The sequence below is a fragment of the Podarcis filfolensis genome (genome assembly GCF_964270895.1).
Source record: "Podarcis filfolensis genome assembly, chromosome: 6".
Taxonomy (NCBI): domain Eukaryota; kingdom Metazoa; phylum Chordata; class Lepidosauria; order Squamata; family Lacertidae; genus Podarcis; species Podarcis filfolensis.
In genome coordinates this window covers 77,848,731-77,866,487 of record NC_139609.1, presented here as the reverse complement: position 1 = coordinate 77,866,487, position 17,757 = coordinate 77,848,731, and the positions used below count along the sequence as shown (strand labels likewise).

General features: G+C 42.6%; 2 protein-coding genes across 2 annotated transcripts in view; one reads left to right on the top strand and one right to left on the bottom strand.

The window, feature by feature from the left end:
* Window positions 1–4,248, top strand: part of GDAP1L1 (ganglioside induced differentiation associated protein 1 like 1) — a 49,560-nt gene extending 45,312 nt beyond the window's left edge. Inside the window, exon 6 of the mRNA XM_083619038.1 lies at window positions 2,775–4,248. Within this exon, the coding sequence (XP_083475164.1) occupies window positions 2,775–3,118 (344 nt within the window). The 3' untranslated portion in view covers window positions 3,119–4,248. The remainder of the gene's footprint in view (window positions 1–2,774) is intronic.
* A 5,629-nt stretch (window positions 4,249–9,877) lies between these two features.
* FITM2 (fat storage inducing transmembrane protein 2) lies at window positions 9,878–17,174 on the bottom strand. Its single transcript, XM_083619159.1, has 2 exons — window positions 16,827–17,174; window positions 9,878–15,611 (listed from the first exon to the last, which is right to left on the bottom strand). The coding sequence occupies exons 1-2, from the start codon at window positions 16,997–16,999 to the stop codon at window positions 14,996–14,998; spliced, it is 789 nt and encodes a 262-aa protein (XP_083475285.1). The 5' UTR covers window positions 17,000–17,174; the 3' UTR covers window positions 9,878–14,995.
* Window positions 17,175–17,757: the final 583 nt, after the last annotated feature.

Below are 17,757 nucleotides of genomic sequence, written 5' to 3'. Positions count from 1 at the left end.
CTGCTTTTGCTCCCACTGGGGAAAAGATGTGGGTAGTTTTGACCTGAAGAGAGTTTGTGAATACATATCTGCCCAATAAATAGCAGCAGGGAACTTTTCACATAGGAGAGACATTTTTAACAGCCTTTCTGGTAGAGAGAATGGCTATTAAAAACAAGTCCTTCTCTGCAGAAGACTGACATTTCTAATAACTGCACCTGCCAATGTATCCCAGGGCTGGCCTGCAGAGGGGTTTTCTCTTTGGCTTTGAAAGTCAGCCAGGTTCTAATCTCTCAAGCCGCTTCTTATTCTCTCAGAGGCTATGCTTGGAAAGAAAAAATATACAGTATCCTAGCAGGCTTGGTCGAGCCACATGCAAAAGTGCCAAGGTGACAGACATGACAGTGCGAGGCACCCAGTAATTATGAGTGCAATATGCTGCAAATTAGGAGGCAGAGAAAGAGCTATTTTTGGGTACGACATTTTATGCATAAAAATGTGCCATTGTTATAATAACGAGAGCTGCTCATGTTTTCATTCTTCAGTGTCCAGCTTCTTCCTTATTGTCTCTAGAAGTTAAATTCTGGAGTGGGCGGTGGATAAATGTTGCATCCAGCGGGCATCCGTGTTAATGCACGGACTTTACAGAAGAAGCAGTGAGACGTGCAGGCAGGAGTAAACTGGGAAAGAAGGTGCAGCTACTTCAATTACCTGCATATGCATTGTGTTAATGTGGGGCATTAGACCTAGAGGGTTGCTTGAAAGGTTCTTTAGAAAAAGGTGACAGATGCCACCTGTGACAGCTGGCTGATTATCATTGTTGTGGCTTGCTACCCAATCTTCAAGTGGTGCGAGATTCCAGGGATTCCAGACAAACACTCAGGGTTCGTGTTTCCTTTTGGAATGAGGCACAGCAGAGACTGTGGTGTCTTTATGATATATGGTTTATTTACACATATATACAACCTGAGCCCATGATGGAGGGGTTCACAGCATAATCACCCAAAGAGGGCCTTGCTTCCCCCATAGCTTGCAACCTTGGATTCAATAAGAAATCAAGCATCGCTCTGGCTCTCTGGCTTCCCAGCCTGCTACTTCCTTGCTTCTAGCTCACATCACTCCACTCTCAACTCTGGCCTTTGTCTTTCTAGATACCAGCCAGCTAAAGAAGGGGGCTCCACCCATTTTTCTCCTGGCACTGAGCCACTCCCTTTGTTTCCTTAATGGCCCAATACCCAAGCTACCACCTCCACTAGGAAGCTAGTCCGGCTATTCCAGGAATTTGAACCTTTGCTTAAATTTTCACAGTTGCTGGATCCAGGAATTAGAAGGGTCTAGGCATACAGCTTTCTCCCTACACCAAACTCATAACATCATTAGTATCACCACCATCATCAAGTATTTATATCTCCTTTCTAGAGACATTGATGTAAATTGCAAAATATTAATAAATTGAAACAGAAGGAAAGTGCAGCTTGTTAAGGATTCTAAGGTTTATTTGGAGAAAGCAACTTGCTTTAAAGTACAGTACGGAGGCACCCTTAATCTCAGGAAGTGGGGTGTCTGTGTATCACATGGTGAATTTTCTCCCTTTGGGAATGAAACCTGACAACAGGCTTCACTATGCAGGCAGTAGGCTAGTATTCACTTTTGCAGGGGGTGGGGAGCTAATTGGCAACCGACAGAGACCTTGGATTCCAGCTGCCAAGGTTGGGCTGGGAGAAAAGAGCCTAACAAATTCGCCAGCACAGTGGGGTTAATTGCTCCATTCCAAAGAAAGGAAACGTTATTGAGTCCTCGTATGACTCACCCTGAAGGCTCCCCTCTCCACTGCCTCACTGCAGGTTTTTCTTTGGGCTGAAGATTAGCTTGGAGAACCAAAACAAACAAGCAAGGTGTTGCAATTTTTTGAAATTACATCCCACCTTTTTGGGGGATTAGGAAGGCCCATAACCTTCAGAATTGCCACCGGACGCCACAAAGATTTTGATGATGGATGACTTCACAGTTTCAAAGTCTGCTGCAAATGCTGTTGCTATAGGTTTTTCATTCACGTTAGATTCATCAAATTCTGCTAAGATCAGCAGGGGAAGAGGCAACACAGCAGGAAAGGGAAGCCTTGCCCTGCCTATCTTCTTGTTCTAGTACGGGTTAAAGGAGTTTTCACACCAGACAAATGACCTCTGATTAAATTTAAATTTTAATTGCAAATTAAAATCCCTCTGTCTCTGCCCCTGCATTTTTCAACTGGCCCCAAACTGAAGAGCTGCCCACCATGTAGGCTGCAAGGAATGGCTGGTTTTCTCTTTCTCTGTACCAAATTTGGTGAAAATCTAGAGTGGCCAGTTAGGCTTCGCCGAAAAGAAGACAAAAGTGGGTGTCAATTTACATAAAATCTCTGTGTTGATTGATATGCATATATGCAAATTTAGTAATTCAGATAGCAATCGAGTACATCTAACCATAACTGGGTGCCCTATGTCCCTGCTCAGTTGATTTGGCCTCTGCTTTGCCTACTTTATAGCAGATGGACCTTGGAATGGAGAACTGCCCTTTGGCACCCTTACAGAGGACTGTCCTCTGTAAAGTAGGACACAAGGCTATCCACTGGAAAACAAGTGTAGAGTTGACAAAATGCATACAAGTAAACAACAACAAAACTGGAGGGTATGCATTACATCAGCCAAAAATGGAAGTCAATAAGCTCCAAGATTGGACTTTGTCTCCATTCCTAAGTGTTTAGGTGTGACAAAACTTTTCTGATATATTGCTTCTGTGTTGTCTTTGCTCTCCAGGGCAGAAGTGTGAACTCTGGCTTTGTGGGTGTGTCTTCACCTTGGCTGACATCTTGTTGGGAGCCACGCTGCATCGCCTCAAGTTTCTAGGACTCTCTAAGAAATACTGGGAAGATGGCAGTAGACCCAACCTACAGAACTTCTTTGAAAGGATACAAAAACGCTTTGCCTTCAGGAAAGTTTTGGGAGACATACACACCACCCTCCTCTCGGCAGTGGTACCCAATGCCTTTAGGCTGGTCAAGCGGAAACCACCATCCTTTTTCGGAGCCTCCTTCCTCATGGGATCTCTAGGGGGGATGGGGTATTTTGCGTATTGGTATCTAAAGAAAAAATACATCTAATGCTGGCTGTTCTGGTGTTTAGTTTGGTGTCTCTGTGCTGTGTGAAACCATGATGAATCTTCAGTAACTGTAATGAAATTTGAAACCAATATGAATAACTATACTGTTAATGTAACATTCCATAGTCTAGAAGTAGAAAAACCTATACTGCAAGGAAAGCGAATCAACGACAACAACAAAAATTCAACTTGTACAATGCCTTTTTTTTAGGTTTAAGTATTATACAACTGTAAACAGTGGTTGTGTTAATGCTTACACAACCGCTGTGGAGCAAAACTGCCCTCTAGCACAGGAAAGCGCCATTAGAAGAGAAGCAACAATACCCCCAACAACACAAAATGGAAAGACGGGGTTATCTTCTGCACCTTTACATTTTTTCCAATGTTTGTTGGCCACATAGCACATTTTTTCCCACAGGTGCAAATTGCGGGGACTTTTCTCTCATAAGAGCTGTTGTGGTGGTGTGATGATGACATAGGCTTATTTTTTAACAAAACACAGACACGCACACAACAGAAATAGAATGAACACAGTCAGACCACAGTAGTTTGTGAAGTTCTAGCTTAAGGTGGAAATGAATTATTTGTGTCTCTTTCTCTCTTTGTATACCATCATTTCCATTCAATCAAGCATTTTTAATCGACTTGCGCTTAGAATGTATCCACTTTCTACTTCTATATTTTTTTAATTTGCTTTTTTAATTGTTGACAGCCAGTGGGCTTCTTCTGATTGTATCCTTGATTTCACAGATGAATTTCTGTCTTACTGAGGTGTTTGCCTCGAGTTCCTTTCATGAAGTTGCCAAGCATCGTTCACCAAAGGAGCCTTGCCGGACTCTAACAACAGGACTGTTTTCATAAGTTTCAAGCCATTTCCAAAGGATGTGTTTTCATTTCTTTCTTCCTTTTCCCCCGCCATTCCTTCCTTGAGGAGCATTTTTTTTTAAAGTCACTTTTTTGCTGTGTATTTTCTTAGAAACACTTTGCACAGAAAATCACCTTTCTCACTTTCTTGTGCCTTTTGCATGTTGGAAAGAGTAATGAGCATCACTTGCTTCTCATGCTTAAAAACCCTCTGAGAACCTAAATAAACCATATGGGAGGAGTAATGGCTTTACATTTCTAAATGTGTTTAGCATCAGTTGACTCATTTCCCGGAGTAAATGTGTCTGCACACACTGACTGTGCCTTTTTTCTACTTTAATATAGTCAGGGGTTGGCTTAGCCTCAGAATTTGCCATGCTTTACTCCATGAATAGGAAGTAGAGTCGTATCTTGGTTTTCGAACAGCTTAGTCCTCGATTGTTTTGGCTCCCAAACGCCGCAAACCCGGAAGTGACTGTTCCGGCTTGCAAACTATTTTTGGAAGTTGAACATCTGACGGGGCTTCTGCGGCTTCCGATTGGCTGCAGAAGCTTCCTGCAGCCAATCAGAAGCCACGCTTTGGTTTCCGAACGTTTTGGAAGTCGAACGGACTTCCGGAATGGATTCTGTTCGACTTCCAAGGTACGACTGTATTAACAAAGAGATGCATGTTTTTTCCTCGACTTCAGTGCTCTTCCAGGCAATTATTAAGCATTCTTGTTGGTTAGCTTGCAGAAACCTTACACAGGGGTTAGATTGCATGGGGAATGCTCTCTATTGAGCATTCATTCTGATTTGTTTGCAGGGCATTCACCCTGCATTCATCCCTAGTTGCTTGCAGAGTGCTTATACATGTTACTCTTAAATCATTCGTCCTTCCCCACTTTTCCATGCATTTCCATGGGTCACCTCTGTACCATACACTGAAAGCACATTTATACCACTTTAACAGCCAGGGCTTCCCCCCACCCCTGCCCAAATCCTGGGAACCATGGTTTTCCCTTCACAGGGCGACAATTCCCAGTACTCTTAACAAACTATGGTTTCTGAGATTCTTTGGTGGAAGCTAAGTGCTTTTAACATATGGTGTGGATGTGACCGTGTCAGCTCCCTCACTGCAAAAAGTCAGTTGCTGTTGTTTTGTAGTGCCTTTGAGAACAGATGAACCACCAATCACTGAGGGGGGTGACATTTGGTGCACCGCACGCCTGCGACTCCCAAGCCTACCCCGAGCCGTCAGGCATATGCTCCACCGCTGCCACCAACAGGGACCCCTCTGCCCATCTTAGCATCTGAGAGGGTTTGTAGGGAAGGAAGTTGTCTTTTCCCCAGCTGGTGCCTCCCACCATTCCTCTACATCCAGCCGGTCCATAACAGCACGACAAGCTAGTTGACAAGCCAGCCATTGCATTGTTACCCATTTCGCTAAAGATCTCTAGTCTTAAATTTCACACCTGCTGTTTCCCTCCAGGATATATTTAGGAGAACATGTTGACACAGGCCTGAAAGGCTGATTTTCCAGTTATTTTGAATGCATTGTGAATTGTGAAGAAAAAAATGTAGGCCATTTTTTGCTAACAGTTTGTGTGGGTTGTGTCTCTCTCCTCCTACCAGCGATTGATAGAGACATTAACTGCATTTAAAACTTGTAAACCCTCATACTGCTCTCCCCACACACCCCTCCCACAAATACCGTGTTACCTCGGGTTAAGAACTTAATTCGTTCTGGAGGTCCGTTCTTAACCTGAAACTGTTCTTAACCTGAAGCACCACTTTAGCTAATGGGGTTTCCTGCTGCCGCTGTGCTGCAGGAGCACGATTTCTGTTCTCACCCTGAAGCAAAGTGCTTAACTCGGGGTACTATTTCTGGGTTAGCGGAGTCTATAACCTGAAGCGTCTGTAACCTGAAGCGTATGTAACCCGAGGTACCACTGTACAAAGCTTTGCAAAATTTCTTGAAGTTCTTTTAATTAGCTGGGAGAAGAACGGTTGCTCAACAGTACAGCACATGCATTGAATGCAAAAAGTTCCAGGTTCATTCTCTGCCATCTCTGGGTAGGGTTGGGGAAGACCTGCCTGAAATGCTGGAGGCCCACTGCAAGTTAGCGTACACAAAACTCAGCCAGATGGTCTGATTCAGCTTTGTATAAATTATAGTTGCTTTCTCCATTGCAACCTCCCCACCCACCCACATTTGGTATAGTTTTCTGTTCTTCACTCCAGGAATCAGGCAAACTGCTGCAGCAGATCCTCGAATCATCCTTAGCCCCATCTGAACTTGTGCTCGTCCCTGCTTTGCCTTCCAGCTTCAGTGCAGCTTCCATTTCAATGTTATTGCCATCTTCTGACCCTCGCAGACAACCTCACTTCCGGGAGCAGGGGCTTAATTTGATCTTCTTTGCACTTCCTGCCCCATCTGGAGGACTGCCCAATTGAGTGCCAGGGCTCTGAATACCAATTAGCTCCTGGTTTTCCTTTGGCCCTCCTGAATGCTAGGTCAGCTTCAGCCTGCCTTTGTTCTTCAGTCAGCTGCAGTTGCTGGAGCCCTTGTGTGATTGGTGAGATGTGCAAGAAAGCTACTTAAGGCAACGGTCTTCATCTCAAATTAGCAGCACGGCCACCTGAATGCCCACTGACTGTCATGGCATTTCTGGCATATATACTGCGACACACATTTTTTAAAGCAGTGAAACCCTAAGAGAATTTTTTATTTTCCCTCTCCCAGGCTCCCAAGCCCAAGCAAGACTGCTTGCCCTCCCCTAACCATTATGCCATGCAAGATATGGCCCCATGGCCACCTTAATTGGGACTAGGGGTTAACATGACATTCTTGCTAAGAATAGCACTCTTTTAAAATATGATCTTGGTGGCCATTAACAGTGGGATCTGATACATGCACGTTCAGACATTAATCCCACTGAGTTCAAATGGGCTAACATTATGGCTATATGTACAGGCAACGACTGATTTACATGCGTTCAGTATGTGCACCTGGAATGCAACCCCTGCACAAATTGGGGGTTACCTGTACTCTTGTTTAGGAGTTAAATCCTATTAAATTGAGTGGGATTGAGTAAACATGCATAGGCTCCAACTGTTACTCCCACTACTTTTAATGGATAAAGAAGTTATAAAAACTTGTTTAACTGGTTTGTTCATCTAACTGTGAAGAGCTCTTAAGTACCATACCCAAAAGCACATACTATCAAAAGGCTCCGCTGGGAATAACAGCCAAATCTCTCATAATACACTTACACACACACACTTCAAAAATCTGTCTCTAAACTGTCCTCTTCTACATTTCAAACTTTCTAAACGTTCACTCAAAACTGATGGAGCAGTGCATGCAAATCTATTACATTATTGTCCCACACTGATATTTCTTTATTTAAAATAATGGGCACGCTAAAACCACAGTAATGCACCAGAACAGTGGTTGAAATGGAGGAGACTTAACAGAGCTCCTAGAACTACAAATAACCTGTAAACCAATTCTGAACAGCAAGAAACAACAGGTGTTTCTTTTGAGTAATCCAGAAATAGAAAACAGCTCCCCATCCCTAGATTAGCAAGCATCACATATAATTTAACCATTGTTACAGAGAACTAAAGTTAGATTGGGAAGGGCAAACAGCTTACTAAGCTGAAGGCTGAATGCACACCATATATTTAAATTACACACCCTGAATCCTGGGAACTCTATTTTAAGGGTGCTGGAATTATAGCTTTGAGGGGGAAACTATACTTCCCCCTGTATTCAGGGTGGAGGGCTGTAAATATATGGTGTGTATACGCAGCCTCAGTTTAAGACAGACTTCCTCAACCTCGGCCCTCCAGATGTTTTGGGACTACAACTCCCATAATCCCTAGCTAGCAGGACCAGTGGTCAGGGATGATGGGAATCTGGAGGGCCGAGTTTCAGGAAGCCTGGTTTAAGAGATTTAGAACTACTGTTTGTGGCAAGGTTTGAGAAATGGAAAAAAAGTTTCATAGCTTTAGATGTGCAGAACCAAGCTTTTTTTATCTATTCGGTGTGGAGCGCTATGCAGACTGGATCACATGCTGATACCTTGAGATGCAGTACCAAGACCAGAGGCATTTATTCCCCTCTTCAAGATATAAGACACCATGTGAACAGAAATAAACACATTTTTTTTGCGCATGCTAATCCACCACCAGCTGCATCTCTATTTTTAGGGTGGTTGGAACTAAGCAGATGTGTTTGTACACACACATGTCCATGTGTGATGACAGTTTTCTACATCATAGCCTATTAACCAATGATGTTTAGATCAAGTATTTAGCTGTTTCAGCCACACCAGTACTGCAACAACCCAGTACCATAAATGTAACTTGGCGGGGTGAGGGGACCCAGTTTGCAAGTCTGTAGATGGCTGAGAAACATGCTTCCTGCAAGCAAATGCTGATCCAGTCAAAGATAGCTTAAAATCCATCTTAGTTACTCCTTTGCATTTTTGGTTACATCCTATTAGCTGACCATAGGTTATCCGAACCTAGGGGAACTTGCTCGCTGCCACTCTAAACATTATAGAAATGTAGAGTTGGAAGGAATCCCGAGGTTCATCTAATCCAACCCCCTACAATGCAGGAATCTCCAAGCCAGTGTGAACTTAAGGAAGTTCATGGAAGAAAGGTTTCTTCCACCCTCTCCCCCAGCTGTCAGTCGTTTTGAGCCTCACACCCCACCCACATTGTTCAGGAGGGGTCCCCACCTTCCAGAGAGAGACTTTTCAGGGGCCTGATTTATTAACAAATCTTCCATTAAATCACCATTCTAATCATCTTAACATTTTAGGTATTTTCCACCCCTCAAGCCTTTATGTGGAATTCAGTTGTACTGCATTCTGGTTATCCAAGATTCTCATCCATTTTAGCAACCTGATCACCAGAGAATCTGTAGAGTCATGCAATACCCCCTCCTGACTCCCTTAACAGCACACTACATTGTAGGAAGGACAAAAACTGTGTGTTTTTTTTAAGCATCTTCTGTTTAGAAAGCCGCTCCAACCACCATACATTCCGGACGTGCCCTGTTCTAGTTTTCTGGCAGCCTCCTGATTTTCTAGGGAACAATTCAATGTTCTACTGCCAGCTTGAGCGATGTTAAGCTTTCATTCCTACAGGATGCAATACAAAGGCAGATAATACACAATCCAAAAAGGCCAGGCCACCAATCAGCACTCAATCAAGCAACATACCCCAAAGAGAAAAGAAGCAGATTTCTGTCCCTAGAAAATTTGGCTGTGCATCTAGGGACACCCATCTGCTTCGTATGACATTCATAAATCCAATAAACTGGGACAAAAGGGAGTGAAATCAGTGAAAATCCAAACAAGATTCAACTGCCTACTCAATGACTAGAATGATATTTTGTCTATCAACCTTACCTACCGAATTAACTAAAGCCAATCAAAATATGCAACCTGCTAAACATGTGCATGTAAGACTAATTCAACAGGGTTTCCTTAATTGCTTTTGGGCTTGCAGGCATTGAAATGTTACTGTGTTACACCTTTAATATATAGTGTCATGTTTACAAAATAAACTACATTTGAAGCAAAATTGTGGGACTTCCAACAAAATGTTGCTGTGTTCAGGTCCCAAACCCAGTCAGTCGAAATTCCATATCCATTCAACATGCTTAGTCCAGAGTTGGGTTTTTCTTGTGCAGGGGGCATCTTCCGCTTAGCCCCCCCCCCCCATAGATGGTTTGCACTTCTACAAAAACATGTCTCTTATAAGTGAATGTGCTATTTTGGCTGCATAAAGAGCAACATCAAGAGAATGTGCTTGCTATTAGAATATGGGATATATTTTGCAATCTCAAAACTTTTTTTACATTTCATAATTTCTGCACAAATGAAAATGACAGGAGTTACATTGAACTAACTTTATTGAGACAAGACAATGTTGTTTTTGCCCAGTATTGTCACGATTACACTTGCTCTGTTTCCATCATTCCATTCAAAATACATCAGTTCTTTTAAAAGGAAAAAAAACCAGGTATCGGCAACAAGGTCTTTAACAAAAATCCATTTCAAATCCAGCCTTTTGCTTTGCCAAATATGTCAAATCCTTCCGATCCTGGGGTGAATTTATTTATACTTCAGTGGTTAGAATTATATTGTATTAAGTATCCCTCCTCCTACAAAGAAACAGACCATTGGGCAGAAGGTTCAGTGCCCTTGAATTCCAGAGATTGTTATTAGCATAATGCATAGTATAAGCCAGCTGGAATTATCTGACTCAAATGCAAGCAAAGACACAAGAGAACAATCATCCAGCATTTCACCAGTCCACTGAATACTATAGCTCCATATACCAAGACTAGGTGTGTTCACAAATCAGGCGGTTGTCTGCAAACCAAGAAAAAAGTGCACACATCCTTCCTCATGCCAGGTCTTCTGCAATAATGTATAAATGGAACGACTTCTTCCTGAAGAATACCAGCTCCCCCACCCTCAATTTATATTATATAGAGCTGTCTGTCATGCTGTCCTATTGTTTTGAGATAGGAAACTGAAGACTACTTCCAGTATAATGGTTACAATGCATGGATGGCTCTGGAAGCAACTCCCAGGCTCACGTACAAATGAAGATGTTTTGTTCATCTGAACTATCCAGGCAGAGTTATCTGCAGAGGGTACAACAATCGTTACAATTCACAGGAGTGTTTTTTGGGATGCTGCATTTTGTCCAAATGAGCAATTTTCACATGAATGCACCCAGATGAATCAGCATCATGCGGCTGTTCAAATGTTCACTAAAACTAGACCAAAGCTGGGCACTCTCAAAAAATGTCTGGATAATTTAAATCCATACATTTTGCTCAAAGAAGCAGTTAATCTCAACGTAATTCATTCTAACTTCCCCATAGCTTTTTATTTTTAAAAACTATTTGAACCCCAGTGCTCCTCTCCAAAAACTAACCACGTGACCTGCCTACCTCATGGCATGGCTCTTTTAATGATGCAATCTTGAATGTGTACATTTGCAAGTAAATCCCAGTTACATCACTGGGGCCTAGTCCCAAATTGTGGTTAGAATCAGAAGTAATTACTACTCATGACTACATACAAGCAAGCATGACCTTTCCAAAACCCATTTTTTTCCTTTAAAGGTTTGCAATAGGCACTTGCTTAATACATTGTCAATAACGCATCTATATATTATATATAGTGTTATTTTTTAAGTACCATTTTTTATTTAGAATATTTTATGCATGTTGTTAAAAGCTAAAAAAGCAATATGATCTACATCAGGCATAAGGAACTGGTGACCTCCAGATGTGGCTGGACTACAACTCCCATCATCCCTGACCATCGGCCATGCTAGCTGAGGCTGACAGAACTGGTAGTCCAACATGTGGAAGGTCCCAAGTTCCCCATCCCTTACTTACATTTTATGCATACAATGCCTGAATTTGGCCAATCATTATTTTGGCTTAATACGCTGACATGTGAATGGGGATTGTAAATGTGTGCATAGCCCCTTTGTTCTTCCTTTCAGGGGAGCAAACAAGCCCCAAAATCTTCAGTTAACAATAAATTTCTTATGTAATTCTAACAGTGAAACGATGGTTAACCACTTTGGAACAAACCAGGATATGATGCCATGGTTTGAAGGCTGGTTCATATTTCAGCTGATTAAACCAGGTAAGATTCCCAAACCAGCAAATATTTGTCAATGTGAGCCATGCAAAATTAGGATGCAGCCCACTCCTGAGGAATTCAATGGAAAAACCTTTAAATTGTTTTCATAGATCAGAACTATATAACAGCAGTTGTCAATAGGCTTTAAAAAGCAAACAAGCTGCATGCAGCCTCAACTCATGTCATACTCAGAAAAGGCAGCTCAAAGGTGCTTTGGCACAACAACTCAGAATGCAAGTACCGTATGTTTGTTTACTTCCAAGTCATGAATCTGCACCAAAGAACCTAAATTATGAGATACCCAGAGCTTTATAGAGAGTCAGTGTCAACAGGACCACAAACCTGCTCTCCATTGAAGACAGTAAAAAGACAAGAAGCAGCTGTTTGTGGCACAAGCTGCTGGTTGAAATGCAGCAAAATATTTAGTTCCAGTGCTTCTGATCCTTTACATGGAATGAAATCCTCCTACATAAACATTTTTTAATGTATGACGAAGACGCTGCTTTAATGAAGAGGTGGCTAACCTGTAGCCCTTCACTGTTGGACTCCAACTTCCATCAGCCTCAGCCAGCAAGGCCAATTATCAGAGATGATGGGAGTTGGAGTCCAACTCATCTCAGGGGCCATAGGTTAGTCACTTCTACTTAATGCTAGTGGAGATAGCAGTTTATTAAAGATAATGATAAATAATGAAGGCTGCTAGATATTTCTGCTCATTGTCAATAGCCATTGAAGCAGGTCTTCATGTCTGAGTAGACAAGAAGAAAATATGATATGAAGTGAATGTGAATTCCAAATAATTACTCCATGGAGGACAAAAGAGAACATAAACCACAGGAGGGTTTTTGCTTACTACCAACATTGATGCTGTGTGTAATGAAACTCAGCCATGCAACCGACAATGTTTAGCACATACAGTCAGCAGAAAGTATGCACACATATAAAATGCATGCAGATAAATAATAGCAATCAAATATATCAGTGCATGCTGTCTTTTTAAAAAAATAATACAAATGCAAAACACTAAAACATTAATATTACATAAAAAATAAATGTACCGAATCTTACAGCTTATAGAACTTTTACAAGATGCCAACAAAAGAAACAAATAATACTTGGGATCTGTTCTCACTTAGCACTTTTCTACCACCCGCAAGCTGCCTTGAACCATCCTCAGGAGACTAATTTCCTTGAGTGGAAAGTCAGCATGAACTTGGCTGCTAAACTGGTTATAGCAATAATGGTTGCCATGATTACACTGGCAGGGAAAAAGGGCTCCCACAGGCATGGAAATTGCCCTTCATGTGTGCGTAAAGTCACATTTATTAATATCTGAATTATACTCTGATGTTTGATCCAGAAGGATCCACAGGACAACTTAAAAATACAATCAAGTGAGGCTGCTTCCATGTCCTCTAAATGACACATGCCATCAGATAGCCATCTCCCAATTCTCTTTTGGGGAATTGCAGTCATTTTATCTTAGTTCAGTCTAACTGCTGACTGTTAATTGTTTGCTACAGTTATTCATTAAAGTTATTCTTGACGGATATTCAAACAACTGAGGAAGGCACCAAACTGTTTTTATACGTGGGAATACTGTGGTATGTATCAACCCCAATCTGCCATTTGGAAGTCATTTAAATTTGACATATTTGCAAAAGTCATCTCAACCCCACAGAAGTCAATGAGATGAACATTTGCATTCTACGTGTTCTTTCATGCAAGACATGTTTTAACTTGGGAAGAATTTTTTTAAAGCATCCTGGAGTTTCATGCACAGAAACTGCTAAAGGGATTTTGGATCTAAAAATCCAAATAAGCACCACTGGATTATTTCTGGAGTAACTTCCATCTAATTATTCTTGCGGGTACTGTGAAAAAAGAAGGTACTTACAAAGTAAGTAAATTTGTTTAGGATTGAGCTGTTAGTGTTAAGTATACCACCTTAAGTAGCTTAAACATCATATACTTAATATGAAGATTCAAACCACTTCTTGAAAATTCCATTGCAGGACTGCAGACTTTGGTCCAAAAGGATAGTAGACCCCCAGGTATTAACGTACAAAGCAGTACCATTTGCTAAGATGCAAGTTTGTTTGTTTGTTTAAAATCAGAATTAAAAATAATTGCATTTCTTCTTCAAAGCAGACAGCCAAGTCACAGAGCTGAAGCAAGCAATGTAGTAAAACTATGTAAAAGTAGATTGTGTTTTAAAGTTAGTGTCATTGAGGGGTGGGGACAGATAAAGCACCTACAAAATTTCATTTGAAACAAGATCATTTATAAATTTTCCCCAATGCCAAGAAACGGCTGATGGAATCAATATAAAAAGAACATTAGTCCCCATAAAAGAACAAACTGCCTTTCTGCTGCAGACTGTGGACATCTTACAGCATTAAACAGATTAAGGCAAGAGGGAAGAATGTGAGTGCAGCAATCTTGCAGCCAACACCCTTCTTTACTAATATAAAGTGTGTTGCAATAATCAAGGATATTACACTGCTACTGTAGTAAATGTCAAGATACTCAAAGGCTTTTAATTACATGGAAAAAATAAATACCAACACAAAGGTTGGATTATGCAAGCTGTTTTGTCTAAAGAAAATGATCTGGAAATGCATTTCGTGGTAGTCTGAAAGGATGGATCGGCAGAACTGGAGACTAAAGGCATCTAACAGCTGGAACAGATGCTTATTCACAGAATTAAGAGTTGTTTTATAGCCACATTTCTGTATTGTTAATCCACAAGTGGCTCAAACTATCGCTGACTCAGCAGAGAGCCCTCCCTTACCCTAACATATTGGTTCATACTAACAGAAAGCTTTGTCTGCATCAAGCTATCCTTGACTTAGGGGCATAACAGCAATGATAAAAAATAAAACTGTGGTGTGTCATGACCAGGACAGGTCCAGGGAGCTCCATTAGCCAGTAATCTGCCCAAACCAACAATGGGTTCTCCCTTGCTGTTTGTTAATATTTTTCTAACAAGTTCTATTTTTTTGTGTAGTTTAAGATGTTAGCTTCTTCCATAGCCAACGAACCAACCTTGAGAATGCATTCCCCTGCCCCACCAGTTAAAGGAATTTAGACTTCATTGCCAACACAATCACTAACGCTGTCATTGAATTAGTGAAAACGGTTAACTGTCATATGATTAGTAGGACTCCAACAGCAGCCTTCTTTTATGAGGAAATAAATCCAAACCTCTACACAGAATCAAAAAATATTTTGTCTTCAACTCCTCTCTTTAAATATACTGAAAATAATTATTTTAAAAATTAGTTATCAAGCAAAGAATTTTCTTTAAAACAAAATCTGACTCATAGGCACTCTTTTTTTTATAGGCTACGGTTGGACTTTCGGGAACTCCAACTAGTTCTTTCCGGAGGAAGTCCAGGAGACAAAGGAGTTAGGTACCAGTACCTGTATGTTCCATACCAAGCCAAGAGACCCGCCAACGTGCCAAATAACTTTTGGGAGAAGTCATGGAAATACACAGCCGTGGTAAAAAACATCCACAACCAAATCATGGTCAAGAAACTCAGGGCCAGGAAAAAGCCATTTACCACAGTGTGCATTCTGGAGTTCTGGGAGATGTTCACAATGTGCAACACGGCCATCTCCTCTATAGTAATCAGGGCACAGTATGAGAGAAGGAAGGAGTGTCCCGAGATGTCAAAGCCATTCCAGAAGCCACCAGCTTTTAGACACTGTAGTTTGTTGGGATGTTCCTTCAGTGGTACATCAAGGGCCACAGATTTGTAGCAGCTGCCTGTCAGGTCCTCAATGTACAGGAACACCCCAGTGCATGAATACCAAATGGCAGTGCCAACCAGCAAAGCACTGAGACGTCGAACCACCACCGCAACGCTCCGGGTGACGTGGTAGGTAGTGATGCCGATAAAAGGCAGCAGCAGACAAAGGGTCCAGGCCCAGGCAACTTTAACAAAATACCTGCCAGGGAGAAATTGAAAAGAAATATTCTAAGCTCCAGGGAGGTAAGAGACATGTGCTCAAAGAAGTTACAAAATTATACCATCTGCATATTGCCAAATTCATCCTACTTAATTCTCATAATCTTTTGGACAAGGCTTGTACCAAACACTTATGGATCCTCCCACACAAGAGGCACTAAAGTAGTGTCCAGGATCTGGTACAAGCCTTAAAAAACTCTTGAGTGATCACAAAACTATCATATTTGATACAGGTGCAAGTTGTAAACAGCCTCGAAAATCGAAGTGCCCTGTTTAATTTGAAAACTGACCAAAGCTTTACTGCATATGTAGCAAATGTTGTGTTGTTGTTGCTTTCCTTTACTTTCTTTGGATGCTGCCATGGCCTTTGGCTACCACAATAAAACCCAATAAAATTTATTTATTTAAATCTGAAAATTCAAAATGAACTATTTCTCAGAAATTAAATTAGTTCAAAGGAAGCTAAAGGTATCTAGGAGGAGCAAGCTAGGAAACAGATCAAGAATGACCTGCAGCAAGAGGGACATCTGCAAGAGGGTCCAGCATCCCAGCTAATGCTTCTAAATTTGGGCTGGAGTTTAGTGGCAGAGCACATGCATGCAGAAGTTCCCAAATTCAATCTGCACCATCTCCAGGTGGGGCTGGGAAAGACCCTTGTCCGAAACCTGGAAAGCTACTGAAAAGGAAACCCCTGGGCCCTCCAGATGTTGTTGGACTGCAACATCTGGAGGGCCAAAGTCCCCCCCAGCCATGGATGAACTAGATGGACTCAGCTTCCTAAATGCACGTGGCCAGGAGAGAATCCACTACCATCACGAAAATTACTGCCACACCTAGAAAGATAATCCGTTTATTCAGGACAGCTTGCTTTCTCCACATCTGGGATTAGGCAAGCGGTTACTGCATTTATTGGTTTTTGCTTCACTGCTGGCTACATTGCTACTCGCACTAATAAAATCAAACCCCAGTAAACAAAAGCCGCTTTTTCTGACAGGGTCTCACGCTTATTTGCAGAAGGGCAACAACCTCCTCATGCAACAGCTCCTGGTAAGATACGCCCCTTGCCCTGCCCTCCCTTCAGATTCCCCCCCCGGTTAAAGTGCCCCCCCATGTCAAGCTGCCCCATCCTCTCAGCCCCCTCCCCGCCCTGTCAATCAACGCCAGGCCCCTCCTCCTTCTCCTCACATCCCCTCACATGTTAAGCAGGTTGCGCTTGTTGCTCATGTAGGTCTCCGGCAGCGGCGCCCACTCCTTGATGACGCAGCCGCCCAGCATGAGGCCCAACAGCCCCAAAGGCATCGTCCTCCGCGCCGCGTCGCGCACCAGGTAAGGGCGCAAGAAGCGCGCCGAGCGGTCCATGTACTCCATCGCCAAGGCTCCGAGGAGGACTCGACGCCGCTGCAGAGGGCGGCCAGCCGGTGACCGCCGGCCAAGAGGACGCCCGGCGGACGTGCTGCGTCACAGCCGCGCGTCGCTCGGGCCCCGCCCCGCCGCAAGTCGGCCTGTCCTTTCCCCTCCCAACTGCGCAGGCGCCTTCTCGGGTTGCGCATGCCGCTGCCTCCCGCGCGCGGCGAATCCTAACCGTCACTTTAGGCACCTCCCGTCTGCGCCTGCTGAATACCCCTGGCCTGATTTCGTCACGCTTAGGTGTTCACTGCTGTTAAGATTTAGGTGGAGGTTGTCGTTGAGTAAGCATGTATAGGAGGAGCAGGATTCTCTAATAAGTAAATGAATTTTAAAAAGGAAGAGTAGGAGAGGTTGCACTCTTAACATGCACAATTGCCTGTGGCGCTGTGTGCACAAAAGTGTTCGCTTTGCACAGTTGCCTCACCCCAGCTGCCCACTCTTGCTTAATGTTAGGGCCGGCCCTGAGTGAGCGAAATCATGTGGCGAAATGATTGGCGGCAATCGTTGTGTAGAAGGAAGGGCTTTTGTTAGGTGCAGGTTTATTCTGCCTGGCCCCAGATGTTGTTAGCCAACTTGCAAAGTCCCAAAAGCTTCACTTTCTGAAATCCCCTTTTCAATGCTACTCTTGACAACTGTTCTCCTTTGCATCAACCTAATCTCCACATTGATGGAGATGTTCAATGCGCAATTAATTGTGTGACAAGCTACACCTGTTGAAT

Coding starts and splice junctions, on each gene's coding strand:
- FITM2 (XM_083619159.1), bottom strand. CDS start 16,999: ATGGAGTACATGGACCGCTCGGCGCGCTTCTTGCGCCCTTACCTGGTG. Junction 15,612..16,826: donor AAGCGCAACCTGCTTAACAT/GTGAGGGGATGT, acceptor TCTCCCTGGCAG/GTATTTTGTTAAAGTTGCCT.